The sequence below is a fragment of the Orycteropus afer genome, unplaced genomic scaffold (assembly GCF_000298275.1).
Source record: "Orycteropus afer afer isolate SDZICR_OR568_19922 unplaced genomic scaffold, OryAfe1.0 scaffold00047, whole genome shotgun sequence".
Lineage (NCBI taxonomy): Eukaryota > Metazoa > Chordata > Mammalia > Tubulidentata > Orycteropodidae > Orycteropus > Orycteropus afer.
The window spans coordinates 222,569-242,061 of NW_006921634.1; the positions used below are offsets into that span (position 1 = coordinate 222,569).

Sequence of the window (19,493 nt, forward strand, 5' to 3'; positions counted from 1 at the left end):
TAGTGATACTGCCTTGGAAACCCAAGGAGGGGTCGCTATGAGTCAGGGCCGACTCGACGGCATATAACAACAACAACAGCCTTCACTGACAACACAGTATTGTACATGCAAAAGAGTTCATCTTTGTTTTCTACACCTCCCATGTACCTCTCTCTGTCTTCCTCTTCTCAATGCCACCATTTTGATCACTAACATTTGATACATTGCCCTTCTCTTCACCCAAATCAACACTCATCTCTACCTAACAGTGTTACCTCCCCTCCCCTCCCACCCCTGGTAACCAACAAAGAAAATTTCCTTCCATATCTAAACCTTTCCTTAACTTTTACAATAATGGACTAATAAAATATTTGTCCTTCTGTAATTGACTTATTTCACGCAGCATAATATCCTCCAAGTTCATCCACATTATAAGGAGTCTTGCAGATTCTAGGTTATTCTTTAGGGTTGCATAGTATTCCATTGTGTATATGTACCATAGTTTGGTTATCCATTCCTCAGTTGATGGACACCTAGGTTGTTTCCATCTTTTGGCTATTGTAAATAGTGCTGCGATGAACGTGGGTGTGCGTATGTGGGTTCTTGTCATGGCTCTCACTTCTTCAGGATATATACCTAGTAATGGAATGGCTTGGCTAAATGCTATTTCTAATTTCAACTTTTGAAGGAATCGCCATACTGCTTTCCACAGTGGTTGTACCACTTTACAGTCCCACCAGCAGTGTATGAGAGTCTCAATCTCTCCACATCCTCTCTAACATCTGTTATTTTCTGTCTTGTTGAACTTTGCTACTAGTGCTAGAGCAAGATGTTATCTCATTGTTGTTTTGATATGCATCTCTTTAATAGTTAATGATCATGAGCATTTCTTCATATGTTTGTTGGCCGCCTGAATATCCTCCTTGGTGAAGTATCTTCTGCCCATTTTTTAATTGGGTTATTTGTCTTTTTGTTATTGAGGTGTTAGAGTTTTTTTATAAATTCTAGAGATAAGTCCCTTGTCAGATATGTCATTGCCAAATAGTTTTTCCCAATCTGTAGGTTCTCTTCTGACTCTTTTGGAGAAGTCTTTGGAAGCACATAAAAATTTAATTTTTAGAAAGTGCCATTCATCTAGCTTATCTTCTGCTGTTTGTGCATTTCAGGTTATGCTTGATAGTCTATTTATGCCATATATTAGGGTCCCTAAATTTGCCCCTAGTTTTTCCTTGAGGAACTCTATAGTTTTAGGTTTCACATTTAAGTCTTTGATCCATCTGGAGTTTCTTTTTTGTGTAAGGTGTGAGATACAGATCTTATTTCATTTTTCTGCAAATGGATATCCAGTTTGCCAGCACCATTTATTAAACCAATATTCTCTTCTCCATTTAATGGATTTCGGCCCTTTGTCAAAGATCAGCTTACCCTAGATTGATGGATCTATTTCTGGGTTCTCAATTCTATTCCATTGGTCTATGTGTCTGTCATTATACCATTACCAGGCAGTTTTGACTACTGTGGCTGTATAGTAGGTTTTGAGATCAGCAGTGTGAGACCTCCAACTTTGTTTTCTTCAATAGTGTTTTTCTTAGCCAAGATCTCTTTCATTTCTATATAAAGTTAGTGATTGGAATTTCCATATCTTTAAAAAATGTTGATGAGATCTGGATTGGGATTACATTGAATGTATAGATTGCTTTGGGCAGAACTGACATTTTCACAATGTTCAATCTTCCTATCCACGAGCATGGGATGTTCTTCCATTTATGTAGGGTTCTTATGGTTTCTTGAAGTAGTTTTTTATAGTTTTCTTTGTAGAGGTCTTTTGTGTCCCTGGTAATATTTATTCCCAAGTATTTTATTTTATTGATAGCTTTTGTAAATGGTGTTGATTTTCTTACTTCTTTTTCAGTGATCTCTTTGCTGGTGTAGAGGAATCCAACTGATTTTTGGATGTTGATCTTATATCCTGGCATGATGCTAAATCTCTCAATTAGTTCCAGTAGATTTTTGACTGAGTCGCATTATCAACAAATAGGGATAGTTTGACTTCTTCCTTACCAATTTGGATGCCTTTGATTTCCCTTTCTTGCCTTATGGCCCTGGCTAGGACTTCCAGTATAATATTGAAAAGTATTGGTGATAGAGTGCATCCTTCTCTGGTTCCTGTTCGAGAGGAATGGTTTCAGTCTTTCTCCATTGAGAATTATGTTGGCTGTTGGTTTTGCATAGATGTCCTTTATCATGTTGAGGAATGTCCCTTCTATTCCTATTTTGCTGAGAGTTTTGATCAAGAATAGGTGTTGGATTTTATCAAATGCCTTTTCTGCATCAATTGATATGATTGTGTGGTTCTTCTCCTTTGTTTTATTTATGTGGTGGATGATGTTGATTGTTTTTCTAATGTTGAACCATACTTTCATACCTGATATGAACCCCAGTTGGTCATAATGAATGATTTTCTTGATATGTTGTTGGAGTCTATTGGTTAGGATTTTGTTGAAGATTTTTGCATCTATATTCATGAGGGATATTGGTCTGTAGTTTTCCTTTTGAGTGATGATGTCTTTGCCTGGTTTTGGTATCAAGGTGATAGTTGCTTCACAAAATGAGTTAGGGAGGAGTCCATCCTTTTATATGTTTTGGAATAGTTTGAGTAGGATTGGTGTCAGTTCTTCTCTGAATGTTTGGTAGAATTCTTTGGTGAAACTGTCTGGACCAGGACTTTATTTTTATTGGTAATTTTTTTGATGACCTGTTCAACTTCTTCTTTTGATATGGATCTGTTCAACTTTTCCACATCAGTCTGTGTTATAAAACTCTAAGAGAATAGAATATTTTCCTTCATAGAGAAAATGATCATCCCTGTTGCCATCAGGCTTTCTTTATTCTCTTCTTTCAAAACATTAGAAAATTTTTCTTCAAAAAATATATTTTGAAGTATTATCAGTTTCTATTTTAGTCAATGCCCTTTTTATGCATTAAATTTTTACCTCCTGCTTTAAATTTTTACAGCTAAGTAACAATGGCTGGAGTTCCTGGGTAGTACCGTTAAGATGCTCAGCTACTAATTTAAAGGACAGAAGTTCAAGTCCATCCAGAAGTGCCTCAGAAGAAAGTCCTGGCAATCTACTTCCTAAAAATCAGTCATTGAAACCCTCTGGAGCACAGTTCTACTCTGACACACATGGGTCACAATGATTCAGAATCAATTTTACGGCAATTGGTCAACAATAGCTTACTCATTTAGTACTTCCATAAAAATTATCACATTGGATTATGCCTTTTGAAACAATTAGATATTACTACAATAATTTTAGGAGCTCTGGTAGCATAGTGCCTAAGGCACTTGATTGCTAACCAGAAGGCTGGCGGTTCAAACCCACCAGCCACTCCTCGGAGGAAGGTTGGGCAATCCTACTTCCGTAGTGATACTGCCTCGGAAACCCAAGGAGGGTCGCTGTGAGTCGGGGCCGACTCCACGGCAAACAACAACAACAACAATAATTTTAAGAATGAGAAGAGTTAGTCAGTGATTTTCTCATACTCATACAGCTATTAAACAATAGAACTAGATCTTAAACTGAATTCTGTCACTTCCCACTTAGTGTTCTTTCCTCTAACTTATATGGCTGTCAATGCAAATCTATTCTTGTCATACTTTCAACAACCAACTATATATTCTATTACAGTGTGAGTTTCTACTGCACTTTTACTATATTCTGTATTTTTTTGACACTATTACTTTTTTAGCTTCTACGTCAGTCAGGATCTTTCATTCATGCAACAGAAACTCTAGTTGATTTAAATAAATAAAGAATTTGCCAAGAGCATATTTGATGGTTTATAGTTATGGGGATGTAGTTTCAGAAACAGACAGGAACAAGGGGGAAGCAGCCAAGATCTCCGCCAAAACATGCCACAGAATGTAGATGTCAGTGGACAGTGGATACTTCTGCTGGTACATCTGGTCCTACATCTGCCCTTGAAAACTGACTATTTTTTAAGAGCAACTGCCATTGACCATTAGTAGGATGCTTTTCCATTGGCCAGGCTCCTTTGTGGCACTATCTTCTGTTTTAATGTCTTATATTGGGATGTCTGACTTATTTTTCATACTGTGCTTTCAGAGAAAGTTGAGAAACCAACTGTTTTTATATTGGACCACTGTCATGGGAGATATTGGGTCCTTGGGTGGCACAGTTTACACTCAACTAATAGCCTAAATGTTGGTGATTCAAACTCACCCCCCAGTGCTATGGAGTAAAGCTCTGGTGATCTGCTTCTGTAACGATTGCAGCTAAAAAGGCCCTACGGAGTAACACAGAGTTATTAAGAGTTGGAATTAATGGCAAGGTTTTTTTGTTTTTATCATGAAGGGTGAACTCTGCCTCCAAAGAAGTATGATGCATATGCTTCACCAAATATGAGGGTTGAAATAATAAAAATTTCCTCAGCCACACAGACACACACAAAAACCCACCAAGTTCCAGTATTGATTCCAATTTAGTTTTGTGTTTTCTTTCACTGGGGTGAGTTTTGGGACAAGGGACATGTAATTTGTAAATTTGACTTAATTGTCACACAACCAATAATTACTCTTGTTCTGAAGTATTCTGAAGAGTCTACACTTGTCAGGTAAGTTTCACTTATCTCCCAAGAAATTCCTTTTTCAAAGTTACCTTCTAATATTTCTTTCAAATCAGTGAGATTCTTCTCAGGGTCTGACAGTGTGAATCAGTGCTTTCCACAATATTTTCAAAGTGTGAAGAATATATTTAGCACCTTTCCCTGTCTTGGGGATTTTAAGATATGCCTCATTATTTAACATTAAGAACCTCAAATATTTTTTCTATAAACAATGTATTTCTGGATCTGAGTAACACTTTCCTCTGCAGTATTTTTGAACAGTGGCTCCGAAGATACCGGCCTCTTCAAGAAGTATATCCAGAAGCCAATGCACCTATTGGACATAATCGGGAGTCCTACATGGTTCCGTTTATACCTCTCTACAGAAATGGTGATTTCTTTATTTCATCCAGAGAGCTGGGCTATGACTACAGCTACCTGCAAGATTCAGGTAGAGTTCAATTTCTTTCTGATCAATTACTGAATCTAGTGTGACAAATTTATTTTGAGAGAGTACAAACTTTTATGTTCCTACAATGTTATCCCCAAGCACATTAAATCAGAATTGTTATTTAACAAGCCTCTTTATTCCAAGCTTCCAATTTTATCTGGTATGGGGTAAAACCAATTAATCAATCTGAGTGCAAGTAAGGTGCATTAAGAAAGGCAATACTTAACTAATATAAATGAAGCCTGATAGAAAAATGTCATTTCTCTTAATAACTAGTTCATTTTTATACATGAATTAGAAAAAAAAGAAAACATTTCTTTTTCAATTATTTTGCCATGTATTTTTCTAGGTGATTTTATTTATTTATTTTATTTCTACATTTATTTGTTGAATAACAACTTTGAACAGCACATTATGTTAGATACTATGGACACAGTGGTAATCAGCATATTCTGTCTTCGTGGAGCATTCATACTAATGGAAGAAAGAAACCTTAAACAACTACTTACCTAATTACTCATTTATTTATAAATGTGCCTGCTTCTAAAGTCAATGAAGTAACACTTCAGAGATCAGTATGACAGGCAGCGTTAATTAGTTATCACTGAGTTGACTCTGACTCATGGCAACCCCTTTTATGTCAGAGTACAACTGTGTTCCATAGAGTTTTCCATGGCTGATTTTTTCAAAAACAGATTGCAAGACCTTTCTTGCGAGAAGCCTTTGGTGGACTTGAACCTCCAGGCTTTCAGTTAGCAGTCAAGTATGTTAAGAGTGCTTAGTTCAGAAGAAACTGTTTAAGTGTCAATTTGGCAAGAAGCATGGAAGACTGACACTAAGATTCTACATAAGGCTTTATTAAGGATTTTGGTCTTACTATTAGAACAATGGAGGCCAATGATGAGTTTTAAGCAGAAAAACCATGGTCAAATTTGAATTTGCAAAAGATTATTATTGCTTCGGTATATAGAATATATTGTTTTGTGAAGCAGATACAGGAAGGTCAATTAAAATATTATTTCAAGAGTTGAGAAACGAATGTAGTTTGGACTGCAGTGGTGGTGGTCATAAGTGATATAGAGAAGCATGACAAATTTTGGTAATATTTTCAAGATTAAACTTATAGAATTTGGCGAGTGACTTATATGCTGAATGAGGAAGAAGGAGATGTTGTGGATTTTGTTAAGTTGTCTTGCTGGTGTAACTGGTGAATTGGGGTTCCATTCACTGAGAAAACAGCAATAGGAGCAGGGATGGACATGGAAAGATATGGTAGGATTGGGTGATAGGAGACAGCAGGGCGAAAATGTTCTTGGGTCGGCAGGGTATACAGGTCTGAAACTCAGAGAAGAGCTCTGAGCTGGACATACTAACTTTGAAAACATCAGCATATAAATTGTTATCTTAATTTTCACAACCTTATTTTTACCCTATTTTACATGTTAAAAAACAGAGTCAGGTAAATGACTAACCAAAAGTCGCAAAGCTAGTTCGTGGCGAATATAGAATCCAAAAGTAATGATCTCTCCACTGATCCACAGAAGAATGTGTTCTCTTTAGCCCTTATATTCTTTTTATAAATACACACATCTCATTGTTCCCTCCCTAGCATCCAAATGGATATATTTTACTGAAAAGATGACAAAAACCCTTAGGTGATAAGGGGAGAGTGGGGTCAAAGGTGGCCTGAAGGTATTCATTTCTTATTGAAGGAAATGAACTTCATTTGAAAAGTTTAATCTATTTAGAGTAATTTTTATACAGCTGTGAATTTACAAAACTAAATTTAGACAGGTATGATTTCATAATAAGCCACAATAAATATTTAATTTCTATCTCTGAAGTACCCTATATTTTTACTTCTGTTGTAATTTCAGGGAGCTTAAAATTTGTTTCTCTTATGCCTTGCTAAACTTTTAGCTTACTAAAAAAAGAAAATCCTTTAAAATATCTTGATATAATTTAGTTCAAGTGGTTCATTATATAGTTGTTCATGCTTATAATTACTTAAGTGTTTTCTGTAGAAAGACTTCTAAAGCTTGACATTTGTCAAACATTTTCTCTTATAAGTAAATCAGTTGATGGTTTGAAAAAGTGAGTAGGTAATTTTGTTGCATGCATATTTGATTAATAGATGTGACCAAAACTTTGATAAAGAGGATATATGTCCTCTTTCTGCATGGTACTTCTCGGTTGAGACATCTTCCTTCCTTATAATATATTACAAAAGACCTAGAAATTTGAAGTAACAAATGAGAGGAGAAGCCATATCCACAGTTGTTAGAGTGTTCATTCTGTAGATGGGATTTAATGACTGTTCTGTCATTCATGGATTTGTGCAGTAGCTGTCATGGCTATGTATACACCTGTGTGCATGTGGTTCCTTATGCCAGAGGTGACTTGCCATCAAATTAATACCCTCAAGTTTCAACTTGTTCTTCTATTCAATAGGATACTCTTCTCCTGAGCTACTTTCCTTGTCTCCTTTGGCAGATTTAAGAAGTCACTTCCCCATGATCCCATTTTATCTTTAACATATTTGTATTAGAATAATATTACTATTGAAACCATCTGTTTACCAGCCTACCTTATCTTCCTGTTATTATTTCTTTCAGGGCAGGACTTTGTCTTATTTCTGCTTTCATCTTCAATGTCTAGACCACTAGCTAGCATGTAGTGTACCTCAGTTAATATATATGTATTTAATGAACAAATGCATAAATAGAAGAACAAAAGACAAAACAAATGATGAAACACAATGCCTAATCTTGAGCACTTGTGATCAAGTCAGAAAAGTAAGACATGCATACAAGTAATTATGCAGTCCCTGGGTGGAAGCAGTTAAGCCCTCAACTGCTAACTAAAAGATTGGGAGTTCAAATCCACCTAGAGGTGTCTCGGAAGGGAGGCCTGATCATCCACTTCCAAAACATTAGTCATTGAAAACCCTATGCAACATATTTCTACTCTAATGCACAAAGTCACCACGAGTTAGAATCAACCTGATGGCAACTGATAATAAATAATTGTAATACATGGGCACATGTGCCAAGCGTCACAGAACCGGCAAAAGAAAGGAATTGTTTGATAATCCAGAAGAGGGAGCTAAGTCAATGATCACGGCAGGTTTCAGAAAGAAACTTTTTCTGTTGAAAGCTGGTTAAGCTGAGAGAATCAATGAAATAAGTATGGGAATAACAATAATGTTTATAAGTTTCTTACTATGTGCTAGGCATTATATCAAGGCTATACATATACTACCTAGTTTAATCATTATTGGCAAAGTTTCTAAGTTGCAAATACCTAATTCATTAAATTGGGGCAATGGTCCCTCATGTGTTTGTTGTCTGGATGATAAGACATGTGAATGTACTTTGGGAATGGCAAAGCAAAAACAAATGAAATATTATATGAATATTCCCTAGAGAGTAGGTGAAAAGGTAAATGGAACTTTATGTAGATACAGATGATAGAAAAAAAAAATGACATTAAGGAAAAAAAAAGTTTATTTTCGTTCTCAAGAGCAGAGAGTTGAGGAAAAAAGTCTGAATTTTAGTTGGAAGGCACTGAGAAATACAAAGAAGTCTTCAAAGAAAATAGTTCATTTGTAAAAGTAAAACTGAGACCATTTGGAATGGGTTGCTCAAATGGTTAAGTTTATAGCTACTAACTTAACCTAGAAGTGCTTCTAAATGAAGTACCAATGATCTGCTTCCAAAAGGTCACAGCTATGAAAACCTTATGAAGCACAGCTCCGCTCTGCACAGGGGTTCACCATGAGTTGGAATTGACTTGACAGGAACTGGTTTGGTTATTTTTGAAATGAAGTAGAGAAATAATGAGAATCATGGACACTAAAGATGTAGAAACAATACTGAAAAATTGGGAAAGCATTTGAGCCTGAGTCAGGCCTCAAACAATAAAAGAAATATTATTAAGCAACCTGTATGTGCTTGTACCTTGCTAGGCACTGTAAAGGTATTGTATATTGAAGCTAACAGCTAAGCATTTCAAAATAATTTTAAGTCTACTACAATAATAACAACTTTCATATTTGATGGAAATAATTTTTCACATTATTTTAATTTCCTTTTTATTTTAGCTCTGCTAGATTTCATTGTTTGAATTTAAATGAATATTCAAAGCTATAGATATTTTTCATTACATTGTATAATGTTAATCCTTTGAGAATTACTGCCTTTTCCTGATTAAGAGAAATATTGTATTGCAGTATTGTTGAAATTATGTTTACTAACGTCTAAGAGTCTTAGAGGCATCTTGAGGGGCTGGCAAAAAGATGGTGCCAGGGACAGGAGAGGACACAATAACAGCAAAAATGGACAAGAACTTTAGCCTACTGCCCTGCTTAAGCCAGGGAAGCTTCACTTTTATCTTCTTTGATTATCAGGCTTTTATGTAAAATTATTTAACAGAATCTTCTGATTGAAAACTAACTTGAAAAATCTTGCTTTGATTCTTCTCAATAACAGTGTGTAGTACAACTCTTAAGTTAAATTTTGTTTCACATTGCTTCTCATTTTTCCTAAGTTAGTTTACTAAGTAAAAATTACTTTTCTCCTTGGTTTTTCTTCTTATTTGTATACTACTTTAAATTTAGATCCTTGTAATTCCAGAGTATCTTACAGTACTTACTCTGTGTTTCTCCATAGTAGAGAGAGAGTTAAATTTTAAAAGGTAATTAGGACTTTTAAAGTACAAATGACAGAAACCTTATAGGAATGAGATTAGATAAAAATGGAACTTGTTGACTTGCCAAATCTAAGGAATGATGAACATTCAAATGGTGGGAAAGAACGAGATACAGCTGAGCCTCAGGTACAGTAAGAGCCAGAGAACTAAATACACCACCAACTGACCAACCAAACACTGCCACTGAGTCGGCTCCGACTCATAGCAACCCCTCCCTTGGGTTTCCGAGGCAGTGTCACTACGGAAGTAGATTGTCCAACCTTCCTTCGGAGAAGTGGCTGGTAGGTTTGAACCACCAGCCTTCTGGTTAGCAGTCAAATGCTTTAGGCACTATGCCACTAGAACTCCCAAATGTCCTAAGGACTCTCTATTTCTCTAGCTCTTGTCTCTACTTTTTTGTGTGTGTTGGCCTCATCCTATTCTGTCCTCATTTTCTGAGTCTGTTGATTTCAATTTTAACACAGTAAATTCTAAATAATAACTCCCATTAGCCCATCTCATGTCAGGATATCACACACATACTAATCAATTATAGCCAAGGAACAGGGCCATGAAAGAATGTTATAGTTTCTGCATCAGTGGGGGTGGTGAGGTAGGATTGGGGAGCAGATATATTAATTAAGAAGTTCCTATTTCCTTGACTTAAATAAGTCAGTAGTTTATTAATTGCTCAAATTTCTTGTGAGGCGATAATACTCAAATAGCAGTCTGGATATGGTATGTTATGAAATATTGTTGTTGTTGTTATGTGCCGTCGAGTCAGCCCCGACTAACAACAACAACAACAACATTTCATAACATATCATATCCAGAATATATTAGCTTCATAGATTTAGAGCAGAGCTGCTCAATTCTTGTAGCTCCACAGACCCTAGGGTTTGCCCTGCACCACATGGTCTGTGAGGGCACATCTATACTGTACCAACAGATCCTGGATTATGAACAAATTCCATTCTTTAGTCTGCCTTTGAGTCAAATTTTGTATGTAAATAGGCAGATAGGTACAGTTCGTATCCATCATCAGTTAGTCAAATGTTTGTCTTGGTATATAGTATATATTGTACATTTTTATTCATAAAAAATATTGAAGAAACAGTTACAGATCCATTAAAACATCTTTAACAGTAGTACAGTAATAATAATAATGTTGGGGTTGACTCTAACTACAGGTTGTATGTAAGTCTTGTAACCTGGGATTGCCTGTATTTGCATTCTAAGTAGCACAAAGTAAATAAATAGATAGGCAAAGAGAAGATATATATACCTTTTCTTTTTAAGAGTACTACTCAAAAGTTGCATATGTTGCTTCTGCTCAAGACTTAGTCATATAGCCATAATTTGCTATAAATTAGGCCCAGGATGTACTCTTCTTCCCATTTCTATCACAAAATTTCTCTTTTATAGAGCATCTTCTATAAATAAATTACTTTTTTATACAGAAACTTCTATAAATAAATTATTCGTTTATAGACACTCTACCTCTGTTCATATTGAGCAGAGGTTGAGGACCTCTTTATTTACTGAAAGCTTATAGTTTCCAAAATAGTCTATTATCATAGCATTGTTGTTATTAACTCAAAATTTATACTTCCTAGATTCTACGATTATATGCACATAAATAGTAAACATCTCTTTTAACTTTTAACTGCTCAAAGCAAAACCTGTTGCTGTAAAGTCAATTCTGACTCACAGTGACCCCGAAGGACAGAAAAGAACTGCCCCATAGGGTATCCAAAATTGGACTCTTTATGGAAGCTGAGTGCCACATCTTTTTCATTTATTCAACAGTATCCTATCCCTTTTAATATATACGTGTGTTCAGAGATTTTCTAAATATATGATCATATCAGCTGTTCATTACTTCTGGTACTTTATAGTAAAATTTTCCTAACTGTATAAGTAAAATACATTCATTTTATATTGGAATATTCAAAAAGGGAATAAATGCAAAAATGTCTCCCAAATTCCCACTGCTCAGATTAACCATCTGTTGTGTTTTTCCTTGTATTTTTTTCTATGTACACACAAATATGTTATCAAGTATGCTTAATTAATTTCATTTAAAAGCAAGAGAGTACTCTAAAGCTTACAACCTCCCACTCCCCATCTACTTCCCTAATCCCAAAATCCCAATCCAGCTAGGTAATTTAACTATTTTAGCTATTTATTCTGCTAATTACAGAATAAGTATTTCTAAAAAGTAGACAAATATCACTATCTCTTACTTTATTAAATGTCTCTGGAGTTTCTTACAAAGACTGTAGCTCTCTTACTACCCCTCTTTTCTTTCTTTCAATTTCTCAGTATGATAGTACCATCATTTGAGGTCAAATCCACATGTAGAAATTTTTTATTACTTTACTATGTAAGTATTATTCACAGTTGAGTCAAATACTATTCTATGAATACATTTGCTTTCTTGCATTATCTTTTCCCTTTTGTTATTGTTGTTAAGTGCCGTCGAGTCATTTCCGACTCATAGGGACCCCATGCACAGCAGAACGAAAAACTGCCCGATCCCGTGCCAGCCCCACAATCCCTGCTATACTTGAGCCCATCATCGCAGCCACCATGTCAATCCATCTCGTTGAAGGCCTCCCCCTCTTTCGTCGACCCTCCACCCTACCAAGCATGACATCCTTCTCATCCTTAAATTAGGATGTCCAGATGATTTCTCCACTTGATTTTTTTTCAACCCAGTTGAATTTCTAAAAATAGTTTAATGGACATTCTTCTCCAGGGAATGGTCCCTTCTTACAACATGACCAAAATAGGTAAAAATAGGTGAGACAAAGTCTGGCTTGAACTTGCATATGAGCAGTTTGATTGTCTGTTCCGCAATCAGCTCCTGGCCTTGTTTTGTCTGAACATCTTGAGCTTCTCCATCACCTCTTGCTACAGATGTAGTCTATCTGATTTCTGTGTACTCCATCGGGTGAAGACCATGTGTAGAACTGTTCTTTATGTTGTTAGAAAAAAGGTATTTGCAACGATTAAGCCATTGCTCTTTAAAATTTCTATTATGCGATCTCCAGCATTATTTCTATCACCAAGGCCATATTTTCCTACCACCTGTGATTCTCCTTTGTTTCCAACTTTGGCATTTCAATCACTAGTGATAATCAACATGTCTTGATTGCATATCTGGTCAATTTCAGACTGCAGAAGGTGGTAAAAATCTTCAATTTCCTTCCTCATCTTTGGTGGTTGGCGCATAGCTTTGAATAGTAGTAGCATTAACTGGTCTTCCTTGTAGGCATATGGATAGTATCCTTTCACTGACAGCATTGTACTGCAGGATAGATCTTGAAACATTCTTTGTGATGATAAATGCTACACCATTCCCCTTCAATTTGTCATTCTCAGCATAGTAGATCATATAGTTATCTGATTCATAATGGCCAAAACCAGTCCATTTCAGCTCACCAAAGCCTAAGATACCACTCTTTATGCATTCCATTTCTTTTTTGACAACTTCCAATTTTCCTAGATTCATACTTTGTACATTGCATGTTCCGATTATTAATGGATATGTGCAGCTGTTTCTTCTCATTTTGAGTCATACCACATCAGCAAATGGAGGGCCCAAAAGCTTTACTCCATCCACATCATTAAGCTCAACTCTACTCAGAGGAGTCAGCTCTTCCCCAGATGTATTTTGAGTGCCTTCATACCTTAGGGGCTCATCTTCTGGCACTATATTGGACAATGTTTCAGGGCTCTTCATAAAGTTTCCCAGTAATATATCAGACAGTGTTTCACTGCTATTCATAAGGTTTTCACTGGCCAATTCTTTCTTTGAGAACTAGATGGCCCCTTTCTTCTTCTGAGCCTTTCTTAGTCTGGAAGCTCCACTGAAACCTGTCCACCATGGGTAACCCTGCTGGTATTTGAAATACCAGTGGTATGGCCTCCAGCCTCACAGCAACATGCAAGCCAGCACAGTACAACAAACTGACAGATGAGTGGTGGTACCTGTAACATATTTGTTGTTTAATTTTTGTTGAATTGAGTATAAAAATGCCCTAAAAGAATTCATTGCAGTTAAGGAGATAAAACTTGGCTTCATGAAACAATTTAAGAGTAGGGTGAGTGAACCTAGTAAGTACATTATGTCTGCAGTATATGTCAGGTTATCAGAGTTAGATGAGTTCAAAGACAGAAGCGTTCTGATGGGCAGCAGTAATCAGGGTTACTGTGCTTTCCCAATGACAACTTATGTGGATAGAAGCATTACAAACAATCAGAATGTTTGAAATTACTCCTTGCTCAGAATTAGTTAAAGATACAGTTGATTGAAATCTTTTACTGTGATTTTAAATTATGATCTCTATGAATACAGAAAGGTGCATGGTGGCTCAGTCTTGAAGCCTTGGCTGGTAACTGAAAGGTTGAAGTTCAAACTCACCACCCACTTGGAAGGAGAAAGATGTGGAAATCTGCCTCAATAAAGAGTTGTCCTCTGCCCTACAGGGTCACTATGAGTTGGAATCCATGCAATGGGAATTAGTTAATGAAGAGAGAAACTGTTCTAATATCCTGGGGGTTCTTGAGAGCATCTTAAGATTCCTGAACATTTGCCAATATTTTAGTGGATTCATGTTTGCCAAATAATTTAAAGACTGGATGGTTAGTGGTACAACATTATTCTTTAGATGATCAGCTTTTATAAGATCAGCAGAAGGAATGGTGAATATAACTCATTTAATTGAGTACATACTATGTATGAGGCACTGTGCTAACTACAGGTATTAGCTCTAAACTTCAACATTGAGACAAGGTGGTACTGTTTTCCTATTTTGTTGAAGAAGAAACTAACAGTTATGGGCAAAGATCTTATAGATAGTAAAGCACAGACCTGGCATTCAGACTCAGGCATCTGACTCCAAACTACTATGCAATAAGAATGATGATAAAGAACGATGATGCTGCTAATAAAAATGCCAAAGTAAAAACACTGGGATGTCTTTCTATTTCAGACCCAGACTCCTTTCAAGACTACATTAAGTCCTACCTGGAACAAGCCAGTCAGATCTGGCAATGGCTCCTTGGGGCAGCTGTGCTAGGGGCTGTCCTCACTGCTGTGCTGGGAGGGCTCACCAGCCTGCTGTGTCGTGGCAGAAGAAAGCAGCTACCTGAAGAAAAGCAACCTCTCCTCATGGAAAAAGAGGATTATCACAGTTTGTTGTCCCAGAGCCATTTATAAGAGACTGAGGCAATAGAGAAGGGCCATAAAAGCCAGATGCCACTTTAACTCAAAATGATGTTCCAGTTCATTCTCAAAATGTTACCTAATACATAGTGTGCCCCCACCTACCCACTCAGGTAGAACATATTTGTGCTTGCCTTGCTGATTTTGCGCAGCCCTCTGAGTTTCCCCCAATCCCATATTTCCAAGAAAATGATGACATTTGAGAGACTAACTCAAAAATATCTGAAATAAAGTGTCCTTATAAAAAGTTTGAATAATTTTGATTTTTGCCTTCTGATTATTTTACAATATATTTACTTTTTTATTACTTCCCTTTGTGTGTGTGTAACTTTTCACATTTTGTAGTTAACATTTTATTGTGATTTAGGTGAAATTTTAAAGAACACATTAGCTTCATGTTCAACAATTTATGCACATTTTGTTCAGTGACATTAGTTGCAATCCCCTCAGTGTATGTAACAGCACTCTTCCCACTCCTTCCCTGGCTTCCTGGGTTACATTCATCCTTCTTTCCTGCCTCTATGCCTTCTGAACTTTGTTTCTGGGCAAACGCTGCCCTGTTGGTACTGTATAGTTGACTATTCTGAAGAGGACATTTCTCATAGGTGTTATTGTTCACTTTATAGGCCTATCTGTTCTTTAGCTGAAAAGTGTGGTCAGGGGTGGATTCAGTTCCAGGCTTGAAGGGTGTCTAAGTACCACAATCTCAGGGGTTCCTTCAGTCTCTATCAGACCAGTAAGTCTGGTTTTTTTTATGACTGAATTTTGTTCTACATTTTCAACTACTCTGTCTAGGACCTTCTATTGTGATCCAGATCAAAGTAGTTGGTAGTGGTAACCGGGCACCATCTGGTTCTTGTGGTCTCAGTCTAATGGAGGCTGTTGTTCATGTGGTCCATTATTCCTTTAGACTAATTGTTTTCTTGACTCTTTGATTTTCTTCTCTTTTCTTTGGCTGGCAGTTCAAACCCACCAGCCACTCCTTGGAAGAAAGGTTGGACAATCTACTTCCATAGAGATACTGCCTCAGAAACCCAAGGAGGGGTCATTATGAGTCAGATCCGAGTCAATGGCAGTGAGTTTTCTTTGCTCCAGATGAGGAGAGAACAATAGTTGCATCTTAGATGGCTGACCACTATGACCAAAGACTCTAGTCTTTTAAGACCCCAATCACTACTCACAAAACTAGGATGTAGAATATTGTGGACTATGTTATACCGATTGACCTAGATGTCCCCAGAGCTCTCCATTCTTTGGTTTTAATAAAATAGAAAGAAATCCACATAGCAGATTCCTTTGAGCTTGGGAAAGACATTTATATTTTTTCCCATATACTTTACATTCTCTTGCAAAGTGTGTTATGGACCTCAAATAGAAGACAAGCTCCAGCTCTTAAATGCCATATCACTGCCTATACTATTTAAGGTCACTAAGAACAATGGCCTTGTCCTTACAACAATATATCTAAATGCCTGTCTCAAGAGGAATCTATGAAATCTGTTGATTGTACTAATAAGCCTATTAATGCTTTTCTAAGAATTTTATTTTATTATAAAGTATTTATAATGCTACAAAACATTGGGGTGTGTGTGTGAAGCGAGGGGAAAGACCAATCATCTGGATATCAGCCTGTCTTGCAGTTTTAGTAGAAGAACTCATTTCCAATTTCCTTGGCTATTAAGGCCTTAAATTAGGATGTCCAGATGATTTCTCCACTTGATTTTTTTCCAACCCAGTTGAATTTCTAAAAATAGTTCAATGGACACTACATTTATATATATAGCTATGTATATCATAAAAGGCAAAAATCAGTGGGTAAAGTTATAGAAGGCCCAGTTTGGTACCATGAAAGGACAAACTGGTACTCAGATCTTTCCAAAGCTGGAATAGACATTCTTGGAAGATAATCAGTGGCTGTCACTGCAATTCTTCATATGTAGGATCCAACGACTAATTTTACTTAGATTCTATAGTATTTTCACCACTGAGTCTATAATACTACTTATTTAAACTGGCTCAAGACTCTTAACAATTTCTTCCTCATTCAGAGCCAATACCAAACATGATACTTAAAAACTCTGTGACTCTGCCATATTGTTTCAGGATGCTTCACCAAATTCAACCTCCCACCCTTCTGACCAAACTTGTTTGCTCTGTACTGGTGTCATCAATTTCTACACATTTCTTTATGCCTAGTGTGTGCTTATCTGTTCAGTGTTTTCAATATGTACTTCAGTTTGGCAACTTGACTCATACCTGAACACCATTCTTCCTCCCTGGACACTATATTTTCACCCTCTCTTGGTTGCTTGCCTTCAAAGCAGGCATACTCAATCCAGGGTCCTTGAAATCTGCCTGGCTTTGGCACACTGAACTTCTACTTCTCCAGGAGGGTAGTTAAGATGAGATTTATTGATCTTTATGGCAGCTTTCAACTCTGATAGTCTCTAATTCCTGTCAGGTCTGAATCAGAGTTTATATGGTTTGTGAATGCATTTAAAAATAAATTGAATGAAGAATATGATCTTAAAAAAAAAAAAAAAACCTGTTATGTAGGTAATACTGACTTATAGCCAAGACCATATATCTTTCAAGTGATTTCTTAAATTTAACTTAGTCCCAATTGGATTTTAAAAGAAAGGAAAATTGCCCTACTATACACATTTGTCAAGTGATTCTTGTTAATTTTAATCTAGAATGAATAGACATTTATAATATATCACTGAAGTAATCTCATTAATGATCAGAAATTAGTTAACAGTTAATAAACTCAGTTATTATGTGTAATAGTCATTCTATAAGTTGACAAACATCATTTGCTAGCCTATTACTTAGTGAAGTAAAGGAGGGGAGGTCTGTGGGACTAGACAGCAAACATTGTTCATTGGGTAAATCTGCTGCAAAAGACCTCTTTAAACGGGGCCGACTCGACGGCATATAACAACAACAACAACAACAAAGTTTACAAAGCAAAAATGTCACTTTGATGACTAAGGTGCACCTCAGTCAACCCATGATCTTTTCAATCACCTCATACGAAAGTGAATACTGGACAATGAAAAAGGAAGAAAGAATAAGAACTGATTGATTTGAATTGTGGTCCTGGAGAAAAACTTTGTATACATACTATGGACTGCCAGAAATAAAACCAAATGGTTTGTTTACTCTGGGTGTGTCATCAGGAAAGACCAATAGTTAGAAAAGGACATGTTTGGTAAAGTAGAGGGCAGTGAAAATGAGAGAATCCTCAATGAGATGGATTGACACACTATGTACAACAATGTAATCAAATACACCCATAATCATGAAGAAGGCGCCAGCAGGGTAACTTTTTGTTGTTGTTGTTGCTGTTGTAGTTATACATAAGGTTATCATGAGTTGGAGCCCACTCAAGGGCAAACTCAACAACAACAACTAACCCTCAACTTGGTGAATAACTGGGAAAAAAGATTTAAAATAGATCAGAAGAATGTTATCTAAAAAATGGACTAAAAAGTGGATTTAATTTAATTGGAAATTAGAACTAGTAAAACTGAGAGCAAAGAGGAGAAGGAAAAAAATTGAGTAATGCTTGCAGTAGATTCTGGGGAAGGGAATATAGAACATAATTTATACTCTGGTCTCAGAGCACAATTTTGTATTAGGTTTGGTTCACCTAAAGGAAGCTAGGGTGTATTGAACACTACAAAGCATCTACATGTGGGTATCTGTGATAGTTGGAGCTGTGTGTCAACTTGGCTGGACCACAGTTCTGTGTGGTTTAAGCAGCTGTGATGTGGTTATTCCCATGATGGGATAGAATGTATGTTTTGAGCAGCCAATCTGTTGAAAGGGAGTTTCCCGAGGGGTATAGCCTGTTTCCAGTATATTTATGGACATCCTGGGAAAAGAGACACTCTTCTGTGGATCAGGATTCTGTTGTGCTACCTACAACTGTCTGTGAGTGAACAATTCACCATTCGGCCTGGAGATCTTGGATTCATCATTTGTTGGAGTCAACAGCCAGTATACTGCCTGCCAACCTTGAGCTTGTCAGTCCCTGCAGCTGCGTGAGTCAGGAAAACCCTCCAGCTTGACATTTGATCCAAGAACTTTGGACTTGCCAGCTTCTACAAATGTGTAAGCCATTTTCCTAAGATAAATTTCTCTTTCTCTCTCTATATAAGCTTTACTGGTTTTGTTTCTCTAGAGAACCCAGTCTAACACAATATCTTAGTTAGGTATGATATAGAAGGCAAGTTTTTAGACTATAAAAAAAATCAAACTCACTGTCATTGAGTCAATTCCGTCTCATATCAACCCCCTTTGGGTTTCCGAGGTGGTAAACCTTTACAGAAGTAGACTGCCCAGTCTTCCTTCCACAGGGTGACTGGTGGGTTTGAAACTCCAACCTTCTGGTTAGCAGTCAAACACCTTAGGCATTACACCACCAGAGTTCCTTTTTTTTAGTCTAGAGTGGTACTTTATTTTTTCATCACATTTTAATAAAAGTCCACCCAAGAAATGTTGATT

At 36.6% G+C, this 19,493-nt stretch overlaps 1 protein-coding gene across 1 annotated transcript in view; it reads left to right on the forward strand.

The window, feature by feature from the left end:
• The window catches only part of TYR (tyrosinase), a 108,645-nt gene extending 93,670 nt beyond the window's left edge, over positions 1-14,975 (forward strand). Inside the window, exons 4-5 of the mRNA XM_007938049.2 lie at positions 4,878-5,059; positions 14,749-14,975. Coding sequence (XP_007936240.1) covers positions 4,878-5,059; positions 14,749-14,975 — 409 coding nt within the window. The remainder of the gene's footprint in view (positions 1-4,877; positions 5,060-14,748) is intronic.
• The last annotated feature ends 4,518 nt before the right edge of the window (positions 14,976-19,493 follow it).